At 34.0% G+C, this 20,523-nt stretch overlaps 1 protein-coding gene across 1 annotated transcript in view; it reads right to left on the bottom strand.

The window, feature by feature from the left end:
- for (cGMP-dependent protein kinase for) overlaps nt 1–20,073 on the bottom strand; it is an 89,016-nt gene extending 68,943 nt beyond the window's left edge. Inside the window, exons 1-2 of the mRNA XM_066403571.1 lie at nt 19,662–20,073; nt 16,613–16,879 (exon numbers count right to left, since the gene is read on the bottom strand). Of these exons, the coding sequence (XP_066259668.1) occupies nt 16,613–16,879; nt 19,662–19,879 (485 nt within the window). The 5' untranslated portion in view covers nt 19,880–20,073. The remainder of the gene's footprint in view (nt 1–16,612; nt 16,880–19,661) is intronic.
- Between the last annotated feature and the right edge of the window lie 450 nt (nt 20,074–20,523).

Raw genomic sequence — 20,523 nt, 5'->3', positions numbered from 1 at the left:
GCCTCATATACATACATATGTACCTCTGGTGTGTGACCGTGGCCTGGTCGCACACCATAAGGTATGCATCATGAGATATGCAACATGGGACGTGCAATATGGGACACGCTACATGGGACATGCAACATGTGATATGCAACATGTGACATGCAACATGTGACACGCAACATGAGACGTACAATATGTCCATGCCGCTAAGCAGTATTTTCTGGATATTTTATGTTGCGTATGCTATGTCTCACGTATGTCTAGTTATGATCTACCTTCATGTCACATGTTAAGATACACTGAAGTTATTGGTCAGTCGGATAACAATCGATTAAGATAAGAAAAATCAAAATCCGAAGCACATTATTCAAGACATATTTTTCTCCCATTTAGGCGTAGATCTTTAGGTAAATAGTTACTGTAGTTGAAAACTGAGTTTCGGTTTTTTTTTTATTAAAGGTAGGTTAGTTTTGTACCATCTACATACTCTAAAAATATGTATCATTTATCGAGTAACGCCTTGCATGTTTCATGTTAGGGATAAGTTATCATTTTCTCACCGCAAGTATTTCAATTTATTACTGAACATATCCGATTAAACCTTTTAATGAAGAACATAACTAATATATCTTCAAGTCTCATGTCAACATACAAATCCCGGTTGCAGGCACCTTAATTTCGGTTGCGAACGAACCAAAGCAGGTTCACAAGAAGTGTTTCTTTTTTAATCATTAATTTTAAACCAGGTTTTTGGTTAACGCATGGGTGGAGCGCTGCCGCTTGGTGAACACCGGTGCTAATGATCTGCGAATTAGCCATCTTAATCACTGATGATTCGAAGAAATCAATATTTATAACGTCACTTGAAAATATTAATGTTTAAGATCTCACTGAGAAACCCTTCAACTAACAAAAATGTAAAAAGAGAAAATATGGCCTGAGATAATTCTCTCCAATCTGGAGGATCAAATGGTCCTGGCTAGTGACGTCAAAATGTCCTCCCAAATATGTGAGACTATAAAAGGATTTCCGTATTATTCCATAAACAGAGGGGTCAGAAAAACAAAGTAACAAGGATCGGGAAATGGTTTAGCTGATCCCTTAGGTCAGCTTCTTCTGCAACTTCAAAAATCCAACTCTTTGAAAGGAGGAAACAACTATTTTCTCTATTCTCGAATGTGTCTATTTCCTAAAAGAAAATATAAAAAAAACCTTCTTAAAAAAGAGAATACTGCAGGATTCACATTTTCATAAATGAAAAGAAGTTTTACTTTTGAATGAGGAACGAGTGCCGGGCATGTTCATTGGAGGTAAAATATATTTTTGGGAAAGCACTTTTTCAAAATTTAGGTACAGTTCTAGTATAAAACAAACCTTTTTGAATAAAAGTGTCTGAACAATACATATTTTCGAAATATTCCAAGAAACGTTTTACTTTCAATGGGGACAGAGTGTATTTCTCTTGAAGGTAAAATGTAATTGTCAGAAACGGACAAACAAACTAAAAGTCCTTAGTAGTAAATATAAACTTTTTGGTAAAGAAACCGATTCTTCTGGAATAGGAAGCATGGAAAAGACACATTTATTTGTTTACATATAGAAAGCCATTGTATTCTCTAATAAGGAAAAAAGAATGTGCACTTTTCTTTGAGATGCAATGTAAGTGTTTGAATGATTGAATTTAACATTTAAGGATTTAAAAATCAACTCCCATTTCCTAAATGTAGAACAGGAAACAGGTATTTTTGAGGACGTTTGGAAAATGGACAGAGATGGAGGTACGCATTTCCACTACTTCACTGAGAATGGATCCTGATCATACTTAGTACATGTCCATCATCAGACGAAATAACTTAATTTAATAATGGTCTAAAACGAACTTCCATCGAGGATTAATATCCAGTTTAACATATCTAATTAAGCCCTTGCCCTAGTTTAAGAAGCGATGTTGGCCACCAAAAAAGAGACTCAACGAGTGAGAATCATAAATATCTCAGTCAAGAATTACATCGAACAGCATTTTATCAGCCAAATAGATTGAATACAAAAACGATTAAATATCCAACGAACAATTTGCTTTAGTTTCAGTCGAGCCTTGGGCGTTGCAATTATGGGGGAATGTCAAAAATGTGTACAAAAAAATTACCAAAATTGGATATTTATGATCCGCCAATTGGCCTTAAGACACAACATTTAAAATTCGATGCACGAGTGTCATTAAATGGTTTTTATTCGCTGTAATCAGAGCCAAACAAATTAAACAGATTACCTGTTGTGTAGGTTCTTGCGAAAATTTACGAACGACCTCCTTAAAATTTTTGGGATAGTCAGTGCCACAATTTTTCCATTGTATCAATTGAGATTGTCGAAAATTTATGTGCCTGGTTGGTAAGAAGGGTAAAATTTCAATATTTTAAATTTTGCTATGTACATGTTTACACGTCTTCTCATTAGGATTCCACAAGTTATTATGGTTGATGATGTGACAAGGTGTTTTAAAAACCCCATTAATCATTCTCATATTATACTGATTGAAAATGTTCAGGAAGGTCAGTAGGCATCTTTGAAATGCACTTCAAAACATCAAGCGTGAAAAATACAGGGAATTTCATAATAATTGGTTCTCGATTCCATGCAATTAAACTGATTAAAGGCAATTTGTTTGCAATTTTTTCTCTTGTATGCAAGGATCGTCATAATTGCTTATAAATACAGATAACCATGACGATACGTGCCCATTATGGCTTATTTTTTTGGCACAATGTTGTTTGTATGGCGTTTATTCTGCCACGGCTTGATAATAAAAAATAGAGGATCAGTAAGTCAAGGTTGGAAATCAGCAAAGGAAATCGGTGAATGACGACTGCTTGCACGTGTTTCCGTTTACAAATACTACCCGATCTGGAGACCATTCAAACTAGAGAAGATAGATAAGTAGCGCGACATTCATTTCGTAACAAGTGCGTTTTTCATAATTTTGCTTCAATAGAAACAACGTACAGGACAATTCAAGTACGATATTTTGAATCCGGGAGTGAACCACGAGTTTCGAAAATGCGGAGGCATTTTGAAAAATTGTCAATTTTAATTAAAGTGTTTTGTCAACTAAATATTTTGAATCAGTTGAAGAGAACTGAATAACAATAGAGACTGAACGAAAGAATAACTACCACACGTAGTTTATTATTTTTATTAAAGCGCGCTATATTGCTTTATTTTTAAGAGAAGCGTCTTTCAAGTTTATTTTCCAATAGTGCACCTTATCGTAAGGCTGGTCGCCCATTAGACGCGTAGTCGCGCGACTAAGTGGTAGCGCGTATACGTTCGCATATGACCGATCGTGAGACTGAGCTACTGATATCGTCCACTGCAACTTTTTGCTACTTAGTTCACGACTGTCATCGAAGGAAAATATTTCAACGTTGTAAATATCGTGCAAATGGGGTTTGCAAGAGATGTATTTTTGGAGCAACCCTACATGAGGAGTTTGCGAGATTGTCAGCATAAAAAAGACGGTGTTCGATAAATGAAATATTTAGTAGAAGGGATTCACTTGGAGAATTCCATCACATCTATGACGATTTATTGAATAATCCTTAAAAATTCCTTGATTACCATCGAGTGCGTCCAGAAACGCTACAGTACATTCTGAGAGCTATTGAGTCATCGATCACCAAAGATTCGAATTTTAGAGAGACAATGGTACCTGCGGAACGTTTAAGTGTGACTCTAAGGTAAGCAAAGCTTTTTAATATTCAAAAATCGTTATTTCTACTTTTGAGTAAAAGTCCAGTTTCTGTAGAAACTTTTCAGTTTCTTACTACTACTAGTTGATGTGAAAGTTTCGGAAATACTGTTGCAAACTAGGGTCAATCTCGCTTGAGGTTGAGTTAGATGTTACAGTCGTCCACGGTCGTAGCTGTAAACCTGTTCCGGAGCCCCAAGACGACGGTGAGGCTAATGGTGTTGTGCAGTGAGACGACATATGCACAGATCTGTTGCATACCTGATTTTTATCAATAATAACTTGTTGAAGTTTATTTCTTACAGCCAATTTGCGATGTTCCAAAACTTTTTCTAGGTGAGGAAAAGGCTGACCAAAGGCTAATATTCGCTGTCCCCTTGTTTATTAACAGTGTGTTCAGTAAATAATTTCAGCTTGGCCCTCTCAATTTCTAGAAATTTATCTTCAACCGTGGTTCAACATAAGAGTACATGCGATTACCGGTGACTGATGCCACTCAAGGGAGATCAGTCGCCAGTCGCTTGTGGTCGGCAGTTCCCGATCGCTTAAAGTCGCTTGCAGTGGACTCTGTTTATTTACATTTTGTTTATTAGGATTAGTCGTTTGTATACGGAAATTTACGCATTACCTCTAAGACGCGCGACTATACTTCCAATGGATCACCAACCTCAAGCAGGAGAGTGAAATCTTTCTCACGAGTAGCAGGCGAAGGCGCGTAAACAGACTTTCTCGTGCGTTACGTGCATCATTTTTCGCACGGTTATGGGCCGAATACAAAAAATGTAAACAGTTTATCACTGCGATATTTGAATCTAGAGGGAAAATTCGACACTATTTCATCCTTGCAGACGTGCACATGATTACTTTCACGATGACCGACTAGGCGATGCTTTAGACCTTTCGTGATGTGTTAACGAATGTTGTTATCGATATTAACATATTTTTCTGTTCTTGGGACATATAGGATGTAGTTAAGTATTTGGTAGAGATATACTAAATAATAATTCGTTTAGTTAGAGGAGTACTTCAGTGCGCGTCCATCGTTCATGTTTTCCATAACTCGCGTGCGCGTTAAAATTTTCTAAGGATAAAACCTGAACCAAGTCCGAGAAGGAGGAATTTAACGAGCTCCTTTCCCGCTAATCTAAGTCACTATCTGTTGTTTTCTTCTTCTGGAAAAGGGAATGCCTTTATTTGTATATTTATCATTTAATGCTAACTAGTCGTATTCATGTCGATGTGGTTAGCACGACCAAGTAAATCAGCTTACAAAGGCCTATTTAAAGAACAAATTAATAAACATTAATAAACAATCCACTTGTCTCAAATAGGTCAAAGTAAATTATAGAAAACTTGAACTAAAAATAGATGACGCAAATTCAAAGTCAAACAAAAAAGGTCTTGAACTGAATTAAATGTCCATAATTGTGATTGCAAATATTTACTAATATGTTAAAGAAAATCAACTTGCTCATAATACCATGCAATCAACAAACATTTTCAGTAGAGATATTCCTTTTTATATTTGTTGAAAAATTCAGATATTCATCTTTTACAACTGAAACAGATATAACATCATTTGTAACACCATCGTGCCAATCAAACTTAAATTTAGATACATGTAAAATATCGTAATTTAAGTCTTTATCTCAAATTTCAACATTTTCGAAATTCTTATAGTTGCCTTTTGCCTCCTTTTCGAAACGTATGCACATTCATTCCTTATCGGAGAGTAAAACGACTTTTTATGTAGGAAAAGTCTTTTCTCCTATAATTTGGATAGTTTATAGGTAACAAAAATAACATTCAAAGATGCCGATTTCCGATTTGATTGGATGGACCTTACAGATAGTTCGATCCTGTAGTTCAGATTAGTTGTATTATAGATTTTTCCTTTTTTTAAATATAAAATTAATGTAGTCACTCTAGTTGCCGAAACTATTCATGGCAATATTTTAATAGCATGAAAAACTACTTACAGAGTGATTTATTGAGCTCAAAAGGATATTTACCTTCTTCCTTTCACTACTATAATGTATCATAAATAATTTATTTTAATGTCACCTGATTAAATGCAGTTATGGACATGTTCAAACCTAATGCAACTGACACTTACATCATTTAGTGATCATTTCAATGTAATTTATGATGACATAAAATGTTTATAGTCCAATAATAGTACAATTATTTTCGTGTCGCAAGTCTGGAGATTAATAATCATAATTTCAAATTGTTTTAGGTCAAACCTAGTTGAAAACCATATAGTACCAACTCTTTCATATTTTTCAATTTATCTAATTGTGAAAAGGATTTGGCAAAATTAGCAACCTTTTTTTAATACACTGTAAATGTTGCCAAACAGCTGAAAAATCACCTATATTTTCGAATATTTATTAATTTTTATCTGAAAGGTAGGAATCATTAATTTTACCCGCTCATCGATCGACATGAAAGGTTAACTTTAACGGTCCAAAAATTAATCTTGACTGTATCCAAAATATAAATCAAATTTAATTATGCAAATCGAAATCACCTTACAGCCTTGGTGTGTGGCCAATTTCGTTTAGATTAAGTTATTTTTCAAGAAACACCAACACCTTCAAGTGCAAATTGGAATAAATGATATATTTCCGTCTGGTGTGCTTTATAATCTGATTAATTACATTCCTAATTTAGGCATATGCATTTAATGAACTATGCTATAAACCAAACATGGCAAAATCCGTAAATGATCCAAACTGGTTCATAAAAGCCTGTTCAACTGTTAATATCATTGCCATCAATTCGAAAAACCTAACTATTTTAATTGTTATTGGATCATAATTTAAGAAAAAAAACCCAACAATCTACTGTTATTAATTACGCTTAGGCGTCTAGTAACTCTTGGGTTTCATTTGATAAAATGAATTCCAGTAGTTTTCCAAATTATTTTATATCTTATGTATTATAAAATATTATTGCTTTTTTGTGGGTTAACTTTATGTCTTAATAGCGATTTATGTAATAAGTTTATAATGTTTGATGAGACGCATTAGTTTATCGTTGAGTGAGCTTGTGAGCGAATTCATAAATGGATGGGTCGAATAAAACCTCATTTTATACCTTAATCACCTATTCAATGGAATTTATGCTCTTTTGCAATTTCGCTTATAAAATAACAAATACAAAACTAAAATCCAAAAAACGCAATCAATTTTATCGTTACAGAGTTGCTCAAAAGTTCGGAAGCTGATACAACTTTTTCTTTTCAAATTGTACACCCTCTATATTTTCTGAAACTTTGATTTTCCGTAGCGTTGTCTATATCAATCTATACTTGATCTGGTTTTATATTTCGCGGTGTTACCAAATAATAAATGAAGTAAATTATAATATAATTTTATAAAACAATATTACAAACAAGGAAAATAAACGAGAAAAAACATTTATAACCCAATTAAGTGGTGCTAGCATATTCTGTAGGCTTTTAAGTTATATTTTATTCTTCGGTTTTGTGTATTTTTCACTGATAAATTCAGCAGATCTAACCAAATTCCTATCTACCAATCCTTGATCTACTGAAAGTGTGTTGTTTATATTTTCAAATTAACTTTTTGGCACAGCATGTTATTCTATTATTGTGGCGCTCTGTAGTCTGTAGAAAATAAAAGTCATGCCACTTCTCATTTTCGCATTAATTCTATAAACAAATGTGCAAAATGAACAGTGAAACTAAGGAAAAAAAATGAAACAAAAATGTCAGACAGTGTTTCTGATATGTTTGCAAAATTCATTTATTTTGAAATCTCTGTAAAACCTTCGATAGGAATATAAAATTTTCTCGTTCTTATCTGGGTGGATATGCAGGGTGATTCATTAGCAATGAAAATCTGAAATTTGGAGCATGCTTTATCAGAGAAATTCAGATAAGACATGTTTGCGGATATTTTTCTGTCTTTTTAATTCATCCTGCACACTATTTTAACATTATGCCTCTAAAAAGAGTCCTCTCAAAAGCAATTGCGTAGATGAATCTTAAAATTCTGAATATACACTGCTGATTTAGTTTCGATTCTCAATTTTCATTAAGTATGAATTGAAATGCATACCAAGATCATTAATTACAAGGTGTGACGTGAGAATTTTTAATGTTTTTTTTGATGAAGATGAACTTTATGATGTCTAATGTTGAGGTAACAGATATCTTTTTACTAATTTTAAGAAGTATCTTCTACAATTAAGCAACAGCAGCAATCTTGATATTATGGTGGATATAATGGATTCAAAATGGTATTCTTTACTGTAGAAATATAACTGTAGGATTTATAAAAACAACCAATAATGCATACCCTTTCCCATACCATAGAAGAAACATTTGAATTTCCACCTCAACCAAGGGATGAAAAAGATGGAATAAGGCCACTCATGACTTACACAAATTCATATTTTTAAGTTTCCAATAAGTGATGGCGTAAATTTAAATATAAAATTTAAGGGGTGTTTTTTTTTCTCTCTGGGGCATATTTATTAACACACAGTACTTAAATTTCTGTTTCAAATTAGAAATATCTAAGATTTTCTTGCAAGTTTCAGTTTGAAATTCCGGAAATTTGCCAACTAGAGGGAAGTCGAAAGAAATTAGATAATTTACCTGAAACTTTCTTTAGGATGGTCGAATGCTCTTAATTGCTTTATAAATCTATCGATGTAGGACATGCAGAATAACAGTTAGTTCCAATGATCTGAACAACTGTCTGAGCAATGGAAGAAAAATTTAATGTACGAAACGTAACGATAACGAAACTTTTACTGAATTTTATGTTCATATCAAGTTTTAATATTATTTTTACGTGCAAAATTCACCCTTTGAAACAGCCTTTAGAGGAGAGATATTTTATTTAGTTAATTATGTTAGTATTCATTTAATTTGCTGGAAATTTCATCTGAATAGAGATTACAAGCAAATTTACATAACTACTTCGTGCAACGTGGCATGGGTCACATTATTATTAAGTTGTTATCAAATTAATCAAAGGTTATGACGGATGTGATGATAATCACATACATAGAATCGGTGGACGGTGGCTTAACTAACTATCAAATCTATAAAAGAGCAAACCCTACCGGAAGCAACATCTAATTACTATAGCTGTAGTCATTTTATGAATTCATAATTTGGTAATGCGGGGAGCATGTGTTTAATGTGATATAAATTTTTGGTTGGAAAATATTCCAAAAACGTTGCTCTTTGTACTGTTCTTCTGTCTGTTATAAGAGAGAAAATGGGGCACTGCGGTGGGACATCATCATCTAGTATTGCATAGCTCAAAACGGAATTGAAAAAATGAATAATCTGCCACAAACTTAAAGAACAAATTAAGTAAATATTGTATTTGTTAGCTAAAGAAGAGAATAGACAATTTCGAAATAACAAGATTAAAAATTGTTTATACAAAAGAAGAAATTTCCCTTTCTTCTTTTAATTATTATCTTTCCTAATCAACAATACATAAACATGCATGATTAATAAATATTTCGAAATAGGTGAAATCGATTTACTTAAACTTTATTTAAACACGTTTTAACGTTTATTGACAGCAAATAGAAACGTCTAATAATAAATCCTAAGGTAATATATACCTAAGAAAAAGAAATTTACTGACATATTTTTATTTACCACATTTAATTTTTATAACTATGTGAAACATGTAAGGTGTATTTTAAATTAGATGAAATGTCAATGGCACAAGTTCTTCTACTAAGATGCAATTAATTAGGAAAATGTCAGTTATGAAATATTTATGGCCATTTCAGTTAAAGGAAAATAACTGGCATTGGCAGGGTAAAAATTCTCTATATTGAGAATGTCATAATTGATACTGTAGCATATTTACGAATTAATGTGATGTGAATTGGGATAATGATTAATATCTAGGTAGGTAGATTTTAAAAGTGAGCGGAAAAGCGTATGAAATAATGTAAATGAATTGCTTAAGAGGTGTATTTACGTCACTCATTACTTAAGTCTGGTCCAGATTATACAAGTTGCATTTAAGTACGCAGTCAAACTTCAAGAGGTGATTCTTCGAGTGATTCTAAGACGGAAAATGTATAGTATAAGCATGAGTCTGGTAATGCTTCGTTTTGTAGATCCAGAGTGTCAAACTTTTTTTAAATAGTTTTTTCGTAAAAATCTTAATAATATTTTACCTGATTTTGTTGAAATTTGGCAGTGTTACTTATTGTTATTTATGCGCTACCGACTTTTTTAAAACTTTTTGGAAATTGCGATATTTGAATTATTAGAAAATGTCCCATTAACCGAAAGAGGAGCAATGTGGTTCGTGTACGACGGAGCCCCACCTCACTTTGGCATAGTAGTACGTCAATTTCTGGATGCAACTTACGGAGAAAACTGCATCGCTCGTGCGGGTCCACAGTCATGGCCGCCCAGGTTGCCGGATTTAAATTCGTTAAATTTTTTCCTTTGCAGGCAGGTAAGTGCCTTCGTGTATAGAACTCCAATCAACACTAAAAAATTATTCTAATGGATACGGGGTTCGTGTAATTAGATAAGATATACAACAGGAATATTTCCACATGTTCGGCAATCGTTGTTAAAGCGAGCGAATGCTAGCATTGAAATTGAAGGACATTTTAGGCAACTATTGTGAGTTTCGTGTTAATTATTGTTAAATGTTTTTTTACAAAAAAAAGCGTACCACTTGTTTAAGTGTAGGTTTAAGAAAGCGTTTTCATTGTTTGATTTTTCTTACATTTCCGGCGCTACCCTTGTGCACGCTACTAGTAAAAGAAGACAAATAACTTCCAGCTTAAAAGATTACTTTGTACTATATTGAAAACTGTCGCAAGTTTCAACGTCATATTAATTTGCGTCTTCTTTTTATTTATGAGTTTTTTTAATATGTAACGATTTTTACAAAAACGTTTGACACCCTGCATCTTGAAAACAAAGCATTACAGGATCCATGTTTATATGAACTTTTCGTCTCAGAATCACTCAAAAAAATCACTTCCTGAAGTTTAGCCACGTACTTAAATAATACCCTGTATACAATGTTTATGAACAATATTTCTATGCAGTTCCGATACAGTTCCAAAACAGGTGGCATACAGTTTAGATAAAAAATCCTCCACCAAGTAAGGCTCTATAATATAGAAAAAAATAGCAAAACAAAGGGACACCAGTCGGATACAAGGATGCAACAACTAGCAGGAGAAACCACAGACACTTTTCTATTCTGATGATAGGTATATCCTACAAAGACAGGTTTCGGATCGAAACAGGAGAGAATCACAGAACTACTCTGAAAGTTTTTGTAGGTAGACGCTTTAGCGAATCCCGCACCATCCAGCCGACAGAACACCAGGTCGGATGTTATTTCAAGATTGTCCTCGATAAAAAAAGAGGTGGCGAAAAAAGAGAAAGATTTAACCTTTTTTATAGATAATTAAAAGGAGCATATGGCGATTTATTAAAAATAAATTTTTGAGAAAATTTTGCAAGTTTCAGGAAATCCCTAGACAAATCCAAATCTTGATAAATTACATTGCAATTCCATAGAATTATTATTGCGCTCGAACTTGAGCATAAACATACAAGCATTAAAAGCAGGTTTTTATTTATTTTTTTGTCATTATTATGTAAATTTTTCCTTGTGACATAAATCTGTTCGGTGTAATTCAATGTTGAATTTAATCTTCAACGGAAAAAAGTTTGTTAATTTGATTTTTTGTCATTTTTTGAGCATTTTACTCTACAATGTTGATGTTATTTCTGTTATTGTATATGTAAATGTAAAATGTAAACTTCTGTTATTCTGTCTTTCTAAGCTTGATAAATTTCAGAACTATTATAATTTCACTTAATAATACCTATGCTATTAATAAACGTTTACTGTGGGAATTAATTTTGCTTATTTACATAATGTGACTAAATAATTTTAGAATTGTTTTGGCTTTAAAGTGTATAAGGACTGTACCAATGCTTTAATGTGAAGCACTGGCATCATTAGACGAATGACGAATTTAAAGATAGCATAGTCGAGATATAGGTATTGCAAAGAACAGTGATGGGAACGGAACTTGCATCGGATTAAAAAATACGATCAAAAGGATAGTTTCTGATAATTTGCATTTTTGCTGTTTACCATAAGTGCATTGAAAAAATAACATTGACCCAGATAAAAGAATTTATTTTCCAATTATTCAGCATCATCATGAAGAAAATAAAAAATAAACGAACCATATAAATAAAAGCTTTGAATTGGCAAGTCGCACTTTTCCATGTAAAGACATAACTTATCTAAATACGACTTTTGCCAGTAGATATTTTATATGTCAACAAGGTCTAATCATGCCCAACAATTTACTTTGACCTAGGTATTTGTGTTAAACATTTATTCTTGGCTGCGTTTTATTTCAAATGATTCTGTTTACTATTAAGCAACCGTTCAAAATTGCAGTCACATATGACACTAACTGTTCCAAAATTGATGGTACTACTTGGCATTATTTCCCAGATTTCGCTATTTTTAATCCTTTCAAAATTAGATATGGAATGTATTTCATTCTTTTAGAGCTGGATCGATCGAATTTCTAGGTAGTAGATGAATAAGGAAAGTACACTCAGAGCAAAGAAGTTCCACGGATTACTAGTATTTTTATATTGAATTATAAAAAGTTATAACACGGGGGGGTCCAGGGTAGCAATTTTTTCTTAGGGGTAAGTGGACGGTGATTCAAAATTTTGCCACGGCCCTAGACTTGGCAAGGCCGGCCCTGTATAACGTCTGTAGATCAAATATAGTCCAACTGCAGATTGTTCAGGGTTGCTATCAGGTATAAGTACCGGGTATTAAAGCACGCAAAAATTTCAAAATTATTTTGCATCTTTCGCATCTGACTACAAGCGTCTCCAAATATAATCAGGCTACAATGACAAGTAAAGATAAATGTTTAACCTGTTCAAGTCACGCACACTTGCAAATAAAATACAAATGAGTCTAATTAGGTACCACTTCAAAGGCAGCCCGTCAGTCCTCTCTTGTTAATCGACTATACAAAGACATCTGAAATGCCAATATTATTTCTATGAAATATGTATGTAGGTATCCGTTTGAACATACACAGAGTCTCCAGTTTTATTTGGACCTTTATACAGCGTGTCCCAAATTTATAAGCGATGTGTACAAGTTGAAAAATAAATTTGAAATATTAATGTAGAAACTGTTGATGTAATTGAAAAACATTTGGGGGTTTCTCATAAATAAAGATACTGAACCTAAGGAGAAATACTCCTTCGAATGTTTATACAGGGGAGAGTAAAAACGTAGGTAACTTTGTCTCCTTAAATAAAGCGCCCTATTTGTACTTATAAATATCAGTAGAATGTGGTAAGGTAATGTCATTGTATGAATGCTTGAACTGTCGGTCAAAAAGGTTACAATACAGGCTTTTAGATTTGTGCCTTATCAGAACAAATCTAAAAGTGACAAACAAACAATACGCTGGGATGCAAAATTAACCGGACATTTATATTTTTCCAGAAAACAAGCATTAAAAAAATTATTTACAGTGTTAGTAGTTGAAAGTTTAATGAAATTTAATATTGGGAATCATGCAGTAAGAAAAAAATTTAATGAAAAAGAAAGAAAACGACATAACAAAAAAGAAGAAAACCTACAAATCTGCTAACAAAAAAGACTTTTTTTTCCCTTAAAAATTTCTAAATGAAAAATAACACGTTTAGTAACTTGTATCGTTTTCGCAAGCCCCAATGACGGCATCCATACGATTGGGCATGTTACGGATTAACGCGGCACATTCTCCCTGAGGGATTTGCTCCCATTCGTCATAACATGTTTGTTCCAAGTCATTTATGGATTGAAACTCGGTATGAATACAACGAATACGTCGTCCCAGAATATCCCGTGCATGTTTTATAGGGTTCAAGTCTGGATTCCTCGGGGGTCACGATAATAAAACGATACCAACTTCATCCAAATACGCTCGCGTTGTCCTTGCAACGTGTGGACGAGCATTGTCGTGCATTAAACAAAAATATTCACCGACAATGATTTTTCAAATGTTGTTCGGCATTTCAATTATTACCACGAGTTATGACAAGTTCTGTATGTGCCTCTAAGGAAATGCCTGCCCTCACCATTACGCCACCGCCGTCAAATTGAACTAGAGTTCAATTTGGCCGTGGTGGAGAAATGGGAAACACAACATTTTGCAAAACCTTTACCAGCTTTTCTCCAAACTCTATTTCGCCCATTAGACGAATATCTGTTGAATCTGGATTCATCCATAAAGAGTATTGCACCCCATTCCTCATCCCCTCAATCAAGATGTTCGCATGCAAGCTTTTACCGGTGATCTACAGTCAATAAAGGTCCTCGGGCAGAGTTTCTGGAATTTATTTCATATTCATTGAGCGCCTATGAATTATATAAACGGAAACGGCGTTTCTATGGATCTTATTTAATCGTTGGGCACGTGCTGAAGCTAACAATGTGTGGTCGCGTAACACCTGCATTATGATGAAACGATCTTTAATTAAACTTGTGGTTTTTGGTCTACCTTGTCCTGGCCTTCTGGTGAATTGTCCTGTTTCCCAGAATCGTTGTAATGCATCTGATACAGTAATTCGAGGAATTCCTAAGACATTTGCGATGTACCGAATAATGCGTCCATCGTTTTGCAAGGCAACAGCTTGCGCTACTTGTTCAGGTGCCACAATTTTTTTGTTGCAAGAATAAGAAACTGAAAACTGTATTTTCACTAGAAGCAAACTTGTTGAAACTAAAAATGGCTCAAGAACTTGCAATAATACTGTTTAATTTGAGACGCTTTCGCCCTGACATTCAACATAAACTGTAATACCATGAGTTTTTATAGACTGCAGACAAAAGTAATCTAAACAAGTTGAAATAAGGAAAAACATTGTGATTAATAAATAAAACGTAAATAAAGTTTCCGAAAAATTTCCAAGACATTTTTTCAATTGTAAAAAATATATAATAATTTAAGGGTCCGGTTAACTTTGCACTCCAGTGTATCAACTAACTCTAAACGAGTGAATAAATTGAAAATACTAACGGGGACTTTGCACATCCACTTAATTAATTATATCTTATTAGTTAGTTTTGTGTTAACTTCTATTAACATCATATCCCGTTTCATCCCAGGAGTCAAGTGACGCTTTCGCTCTTGCTCAAACGACCGTGGCGCTCATTTGAATGCATAGGACTGCGACCTGAACGTGATGCTCACTATAGTGTGAACATCATGCTTATGTTACTTTTCAATGCATTAAATTTTATGTGGGGGTTCAGATGGCGTAAAGCATCTCGATTGCTAATACAGTTCCAGAAAATCATGGGTGGTACTGTGAAGAATGCTTAGGCATCAGTGCATTAGATGATAAAGCGAGGAAGCAAATCAATAGGTTTATTGACAGTACTAATTAAATATGGAACACAAACTGAAAAAGTTAATACAGGATGCAATTAAGAGCGGTTAGTCTTCTGTAGCAGCGGAATATGGAGACGGCAACGGTTAAGAATATGATATTAGTTAACGAGGCAAGACAGTACGGATATCAGATAATGACTTAGGGGCGGATCCAAGCAGTTAATCTCGGATTTACAATTGGTATTACAATTGATTTCTGAAGATAAAATCGACTTTTTGCTTTAATTGGAATTTAAAGCAATATTGTAGAAATCCAGTAGATAGATAATACACAGAAAAAATTTCAAACATTGTTCTGGAAATGCAGGCATTACAACATTTGTAACTTTATATATAAACTACATAGTCATTAATGTAATGTTTCAAATAAAACCGAACACCCTGTACACGAAATCTAGGCCAAGGCCTAAGTACTTCCTGAGCATTTGATGCATCTGTTTATTTGATCCTAGGGTATGGTCCAATTATCAAATTTTTAAATAATCAAGTGCGACCGCAGGGTATAGAATCAGTTTGGATAGAAATGTAGAGGAGTAAAAATATTCTCATAGATGGATATGTGAATTTTGGTAGTCTGCCTAAACTCTGGTGACACCAGCGTGTAACTGATCTTGTCGCTCAATATTATATTTCCGATCAAGAGGATTGACAGGTAATCGAAGTAGTGTAACCCGTTGGCCAGCGGACAGTCCTGATTTGACTTCATTAGACAACTTTTTCTAGGGATATTTCAAAAACAAACTCTACTGTAATATGTTCATATAAGAACCTATTAGTGCAAGTGCCTATTTAGTGCAAGTATCGTTCAGGTTCACCTAATATCATACAAAATAGAAGACTCTGTCCAGAAATTGTCATTAAATAAAGTATAATTTAATATCTCGAGTTCAGCTAATGTATGTAAAATAAACATAACCTACCTAATATGTAAACAGACTACAATCTTCGGTACTCAAAGCTTGGCTACAAATAATAATTGATTTGACCTTCGTATCAATACGAATGTATTATCGCTCTAGCGCGATTTGTTTCTGTATCCAGTATGTAGGAAATTGACCTGTGGCACTCAACATAAGATCAACGAACGATGACAGATAAGCACATGGATAAAATAATCTATTGCTTATTAAGTGTTTTTTTTTAACAACGCTCAAACATAAATTGCAGCGATTGGTGCATGTGATTCAAATCGGAATCAAATTTCCACTTACGAAGTTATAGTCCTATTTGATTCCCTTAAGTAGAAATCACATGAGAACTTCCATTTACAATTAATGAGATTTTATTGCAGAAAGTTGTTTCGTTATAATGTTAATTAATTTTAAAAAAACTGATGCGTAAGTGACTTTCGTTCTTAATTATATTTCTTATTTGAAAATATACGTTAGACTCACTTACCTTTCATCCTTATAAATAGTTGGGAACGTGGTAGAACTCAATTCCAAAATACTCTTTTCGTTTTGAGGCTCGGCCGAGATCCCAGCCCTTTGTTTTCTCGGTCTCAGCTGCGAGCCTAGCCCTTTGGGGCTAGCCGGATGGCTGTGTGTGATGGCCATCACCGATTGAAATTTGTCTAGTTGTGACCGTAGCTCGTAGATTTCACGATTTCTTAGGGTAAGTTCGTTTTGCAATCGCCTTAATTCTTCATCTCTTTCTGCCAGCAACCTGGTAATCGAAAAAAATGTTATGTAGATAAGTAGCGTAGATACCAGGTGTTGAAATTATGGTACTATGATTAAGCCAAGTTGAATTTGTTTGCTGGGGCTACAATGATTCACAACTTTTAATGGTATTACACTGAAAAAAGTGAATACTTTTTGTATATCTAACCGAAAGAAATAGAACACATATTTCAAACCAAAAATCAATTGAAACGGTGTGTATTTATTGAATGAAAGTATTTGCCCACCTTTATTTCAACACCGTATTTACTTAATAGAAATATAGATAAAACTATACCGAAGAAACTGACTTTCTCAATTCAACAAAAATATATCATATTACGGATATGTGAGCCTAAGAATACTTAATATGATAAATTAACATTTAATTCAAGCATTTACATTTGTGTAATGCCTCGATGGTATAGAATGAAATTATGATAATGAAATGTTCAAGCACCACTTCAGAAAGGCCGGGAGGTGTTACGTAATCTAAACATGAAAGGTGATGAAACAATTATTTTCCTGATACGATTTGTCCAGATCATCCATGTTTTCTTTTTAATGGTAAACACATCTCTTTCAATTTTGCATTAAATCTTTATACCTATAATAAAATACGAACCACAATCAACAATGTATTTAAGGTCTACAGTGTCCAACATAAGGATGCCGAACGTGAGGATTTAGTAAAGATTAACAGATACTCATTTGACTTACAATCTTGGCCAGAGACCATCAGATCTCATTTTTAGCAGCACTTTAAGATTGTCAAATGTGATGCCCCAAGGAGTTGTGAATGGTAGCCCTAATCTCCGGAATCAAGACTATATTGGGTCTCAAGGAAAGATTTAACTTTGCAATTATCCAATGAGGTGTGAAATTTTTAATGCCGTAACGGACAATGATTACAAGTCTAAGAAGTTTACCATTTTCAGCAGGATTTGAACCAGCGACTCGTAACTAGATTTTTGAGCTATATTGTACTGAGTAAGCTACAAAGATACTAGTGGTACTTCATTCGGTCTATCATGGAACCCTTATTCTACAGGGTCTCCGAAAATAACGTTGAAATATTTTCGGAGGTGATTCTAGAGATTAAAATAATAAAAAAGTTCTTATAAACATATCCCAAAAATTGCTTCTTATAGGGGTTAGAACCCCTTGAAGGGGGAATTCTAAAGGTGGCTTTTTGCAATATTTTTGAAATTATTTGCGCTGAAATTATAATATTCGGTCTACTTTAATAAGTTGGAATGGAAAAACTTTTTTGCACTAATAATTGTAGATTTTCGCCACGGGCATCAGTCTCGTACGTAAATGTTGTCCTAACTTTTTTGTTTGTTACATTTCTTAATTTTTAAAATCAAATTACCGAGTCGCAAATATTTTAAAGTAAAAAAGATCTTCTTGTTTCATCTCGTTAGAATAGAGTATTTTACAGTAAAATTAGTTTTTATGAACCGGTGCACGATTACATGGACGTCTAAAAGAATTTAGTAAATATGATGAGCATCCTTGTAATAGAAATATCTTTTATTAGCTAGCAATAATAAGACTAATGTTATTAAGGATTTATTACTCATTCATAACAAATGTTGAAAATGGCCTCCGTTCATCTCATTGCATCCTCTAATTCCCTTCTTCATAGATTTCGAAGTTTATGTAATCGTGTATCGATTTATAAAAACTATTTTTTTTGGAAAACGGTTTATTCTAAGGAAATGAAATAAGAGGAGTTTCTTTACTTAGAAATATTTGTAATTAAATAATTTTATTTAAAAAATTAAGAAATGTCACAAACAAAAAAGTTAGTGCAACGTTTACGTAGGAGACGCCCTGTATGTGATGCCCCTGACTAAAGTCTGCAATTATTAACACAAAAAAGTTTTATCATTCCAATTTATTACAGGATACTAAATTTCATAATTTTAATGCAAACCGTTTCGAAAATACTGCGAAAAAACCATCTCCAACGTTTCCCTTTTAGGGGTTCTAGCCTCTTTAAGAAGGAATTTTTGAAGTATGTTTATAAAAACTTTTTTTATTATTTTCATCTCTAGAATTATCTCTCAAAATATTTCAACTTTATTTCCAGACACCCTATATAACTTTCAGGTGTTAAGGTGTAACCAAACGCTACCTACTTGTGATTCAGTTGTAAAATTTCTGCAAGTGTCTGTTACTGCGGTTATCACGTTATTTAATCATGAAATACCTGATTTTCGCATTGAACAGGTGGCGAAAGAAATTCTCAGTGTTATAGTTTGATGATGTCATCATATTTAACGCTCCTAAAACGCTGGTGAAAATGAGACCCAATGGTCTCCAGTACACCCAACTAACAATATTGCTAAGTAGTACCTTCACGAGGACTCAACTATTCACTGAATGCACGCGTATACATTAAACTAAACTATCCTGAACTGATTACAAGCTATTCATCCCTAGTTTTTCAGACCGAAGTCAACCAAAGTAATACCCAGTATATTATGGAGTTATGTGGGCTTGACACCAGAGGTTGGGGTGTCGATTCATGACTCTCTACATTGGACGATCCTGAAGTGTTAATGGAAATATGAGATCTGATGGTCTGTAGTCGTGAATGCAATCCCTGTACCTCTTGAAAGTATCTACTACCTATTCTACCTCTCAAAGTTACTGGTCGCTGGTTTAAACTCAGCCGAAGCTGGTGGACTTCTTATACCATGAAACATTTCACACATCAATGGAAAATTCGGACGTTAGATCTTTTTTTGTATTATTTAAGTTCAGTTGGTACTTACTTCAATAGCTCCTCCGAATCTGGCACGGTCGTACCATGTCCGTAACCCTCCGCCATATTGGCCACACCGTTCACCCGGCCACCATGCACCTCTGGACTCGCACCAAAAACCGCTGGGTTTTCACCACCGTTCGAAATCACGATTTGGTGAACCGCTTCCTCGTCGGACGCCGTGTTGAGCCTCGACGAGAAGCAGAGGGTGCCGAAACACAGGCGCATTCACACTCTTTCGGAACGGTGTTCGCGAAACCGCTTCTTCCCTTAACACTGCAGGGTTGGCACAACCACTTGGTGAACCACTATCACTTAGTGCGAGGAATGTACCGGTATAAACGAAAACGCGCACTTTATACTCAAAAAGTATCGAGTATGTTCCTTTCAGAAGGCTGGAAGAGATCGTATGCGGAAGGGTATTCTGAAAAAAAAAGTATTTGAATTAACGATTTTTAATAATAGAGAAAGATTTGCTTATTGATAATTAGCTAAAAACTAAATATAAAAGTTTTAAAAATGAATTTAAAAGAATAACGAGTTTTTTTTTATTCTCGGTGGAGGGAAAACCGTTCTTTGTTATAGTTTTTTTTCCCCTTAAAAATCGCATTTTATTAATTATTCCACTGCTCTAGCAAATACACTCCAGATTTTAGACTCAATTTTAGACCTTTTATGACACCTACCTAATCAAACTTTCGTAGTACTATTGCGACACAATTTAATCAATTTCACTACGTTGTAACAACGTTCTGTGATTTGGTCGACACATCTGCTTATTTCGGGTGGTCAGAGTGTTCTTACTATCGTTCTGGCTGAGTGCCACGAACGTTTACAGACCAGTAGATGTGTTTAATAATTAACCTTTAAAT

This window comes from Euwallacea similis, chromosome 30 (assembly GCF_039881205.1).
Source record: "Euwallacea similis isolate ESF13 chromosome 30, ESF131.1, whole genome shotgun sequence".
Classification (NCBI taxonomy): Eukaryota; Metazoa; Arthropoda; class Insecta; order Coleoptera; family Curculionidae; genus Euwallacea; species Euwallacea similis.
The sequence above is the reverse complement of the archived record's forward strand: the minus strand, read 5'-3'. Positions and strand labels throughout refer to the sequence as shown.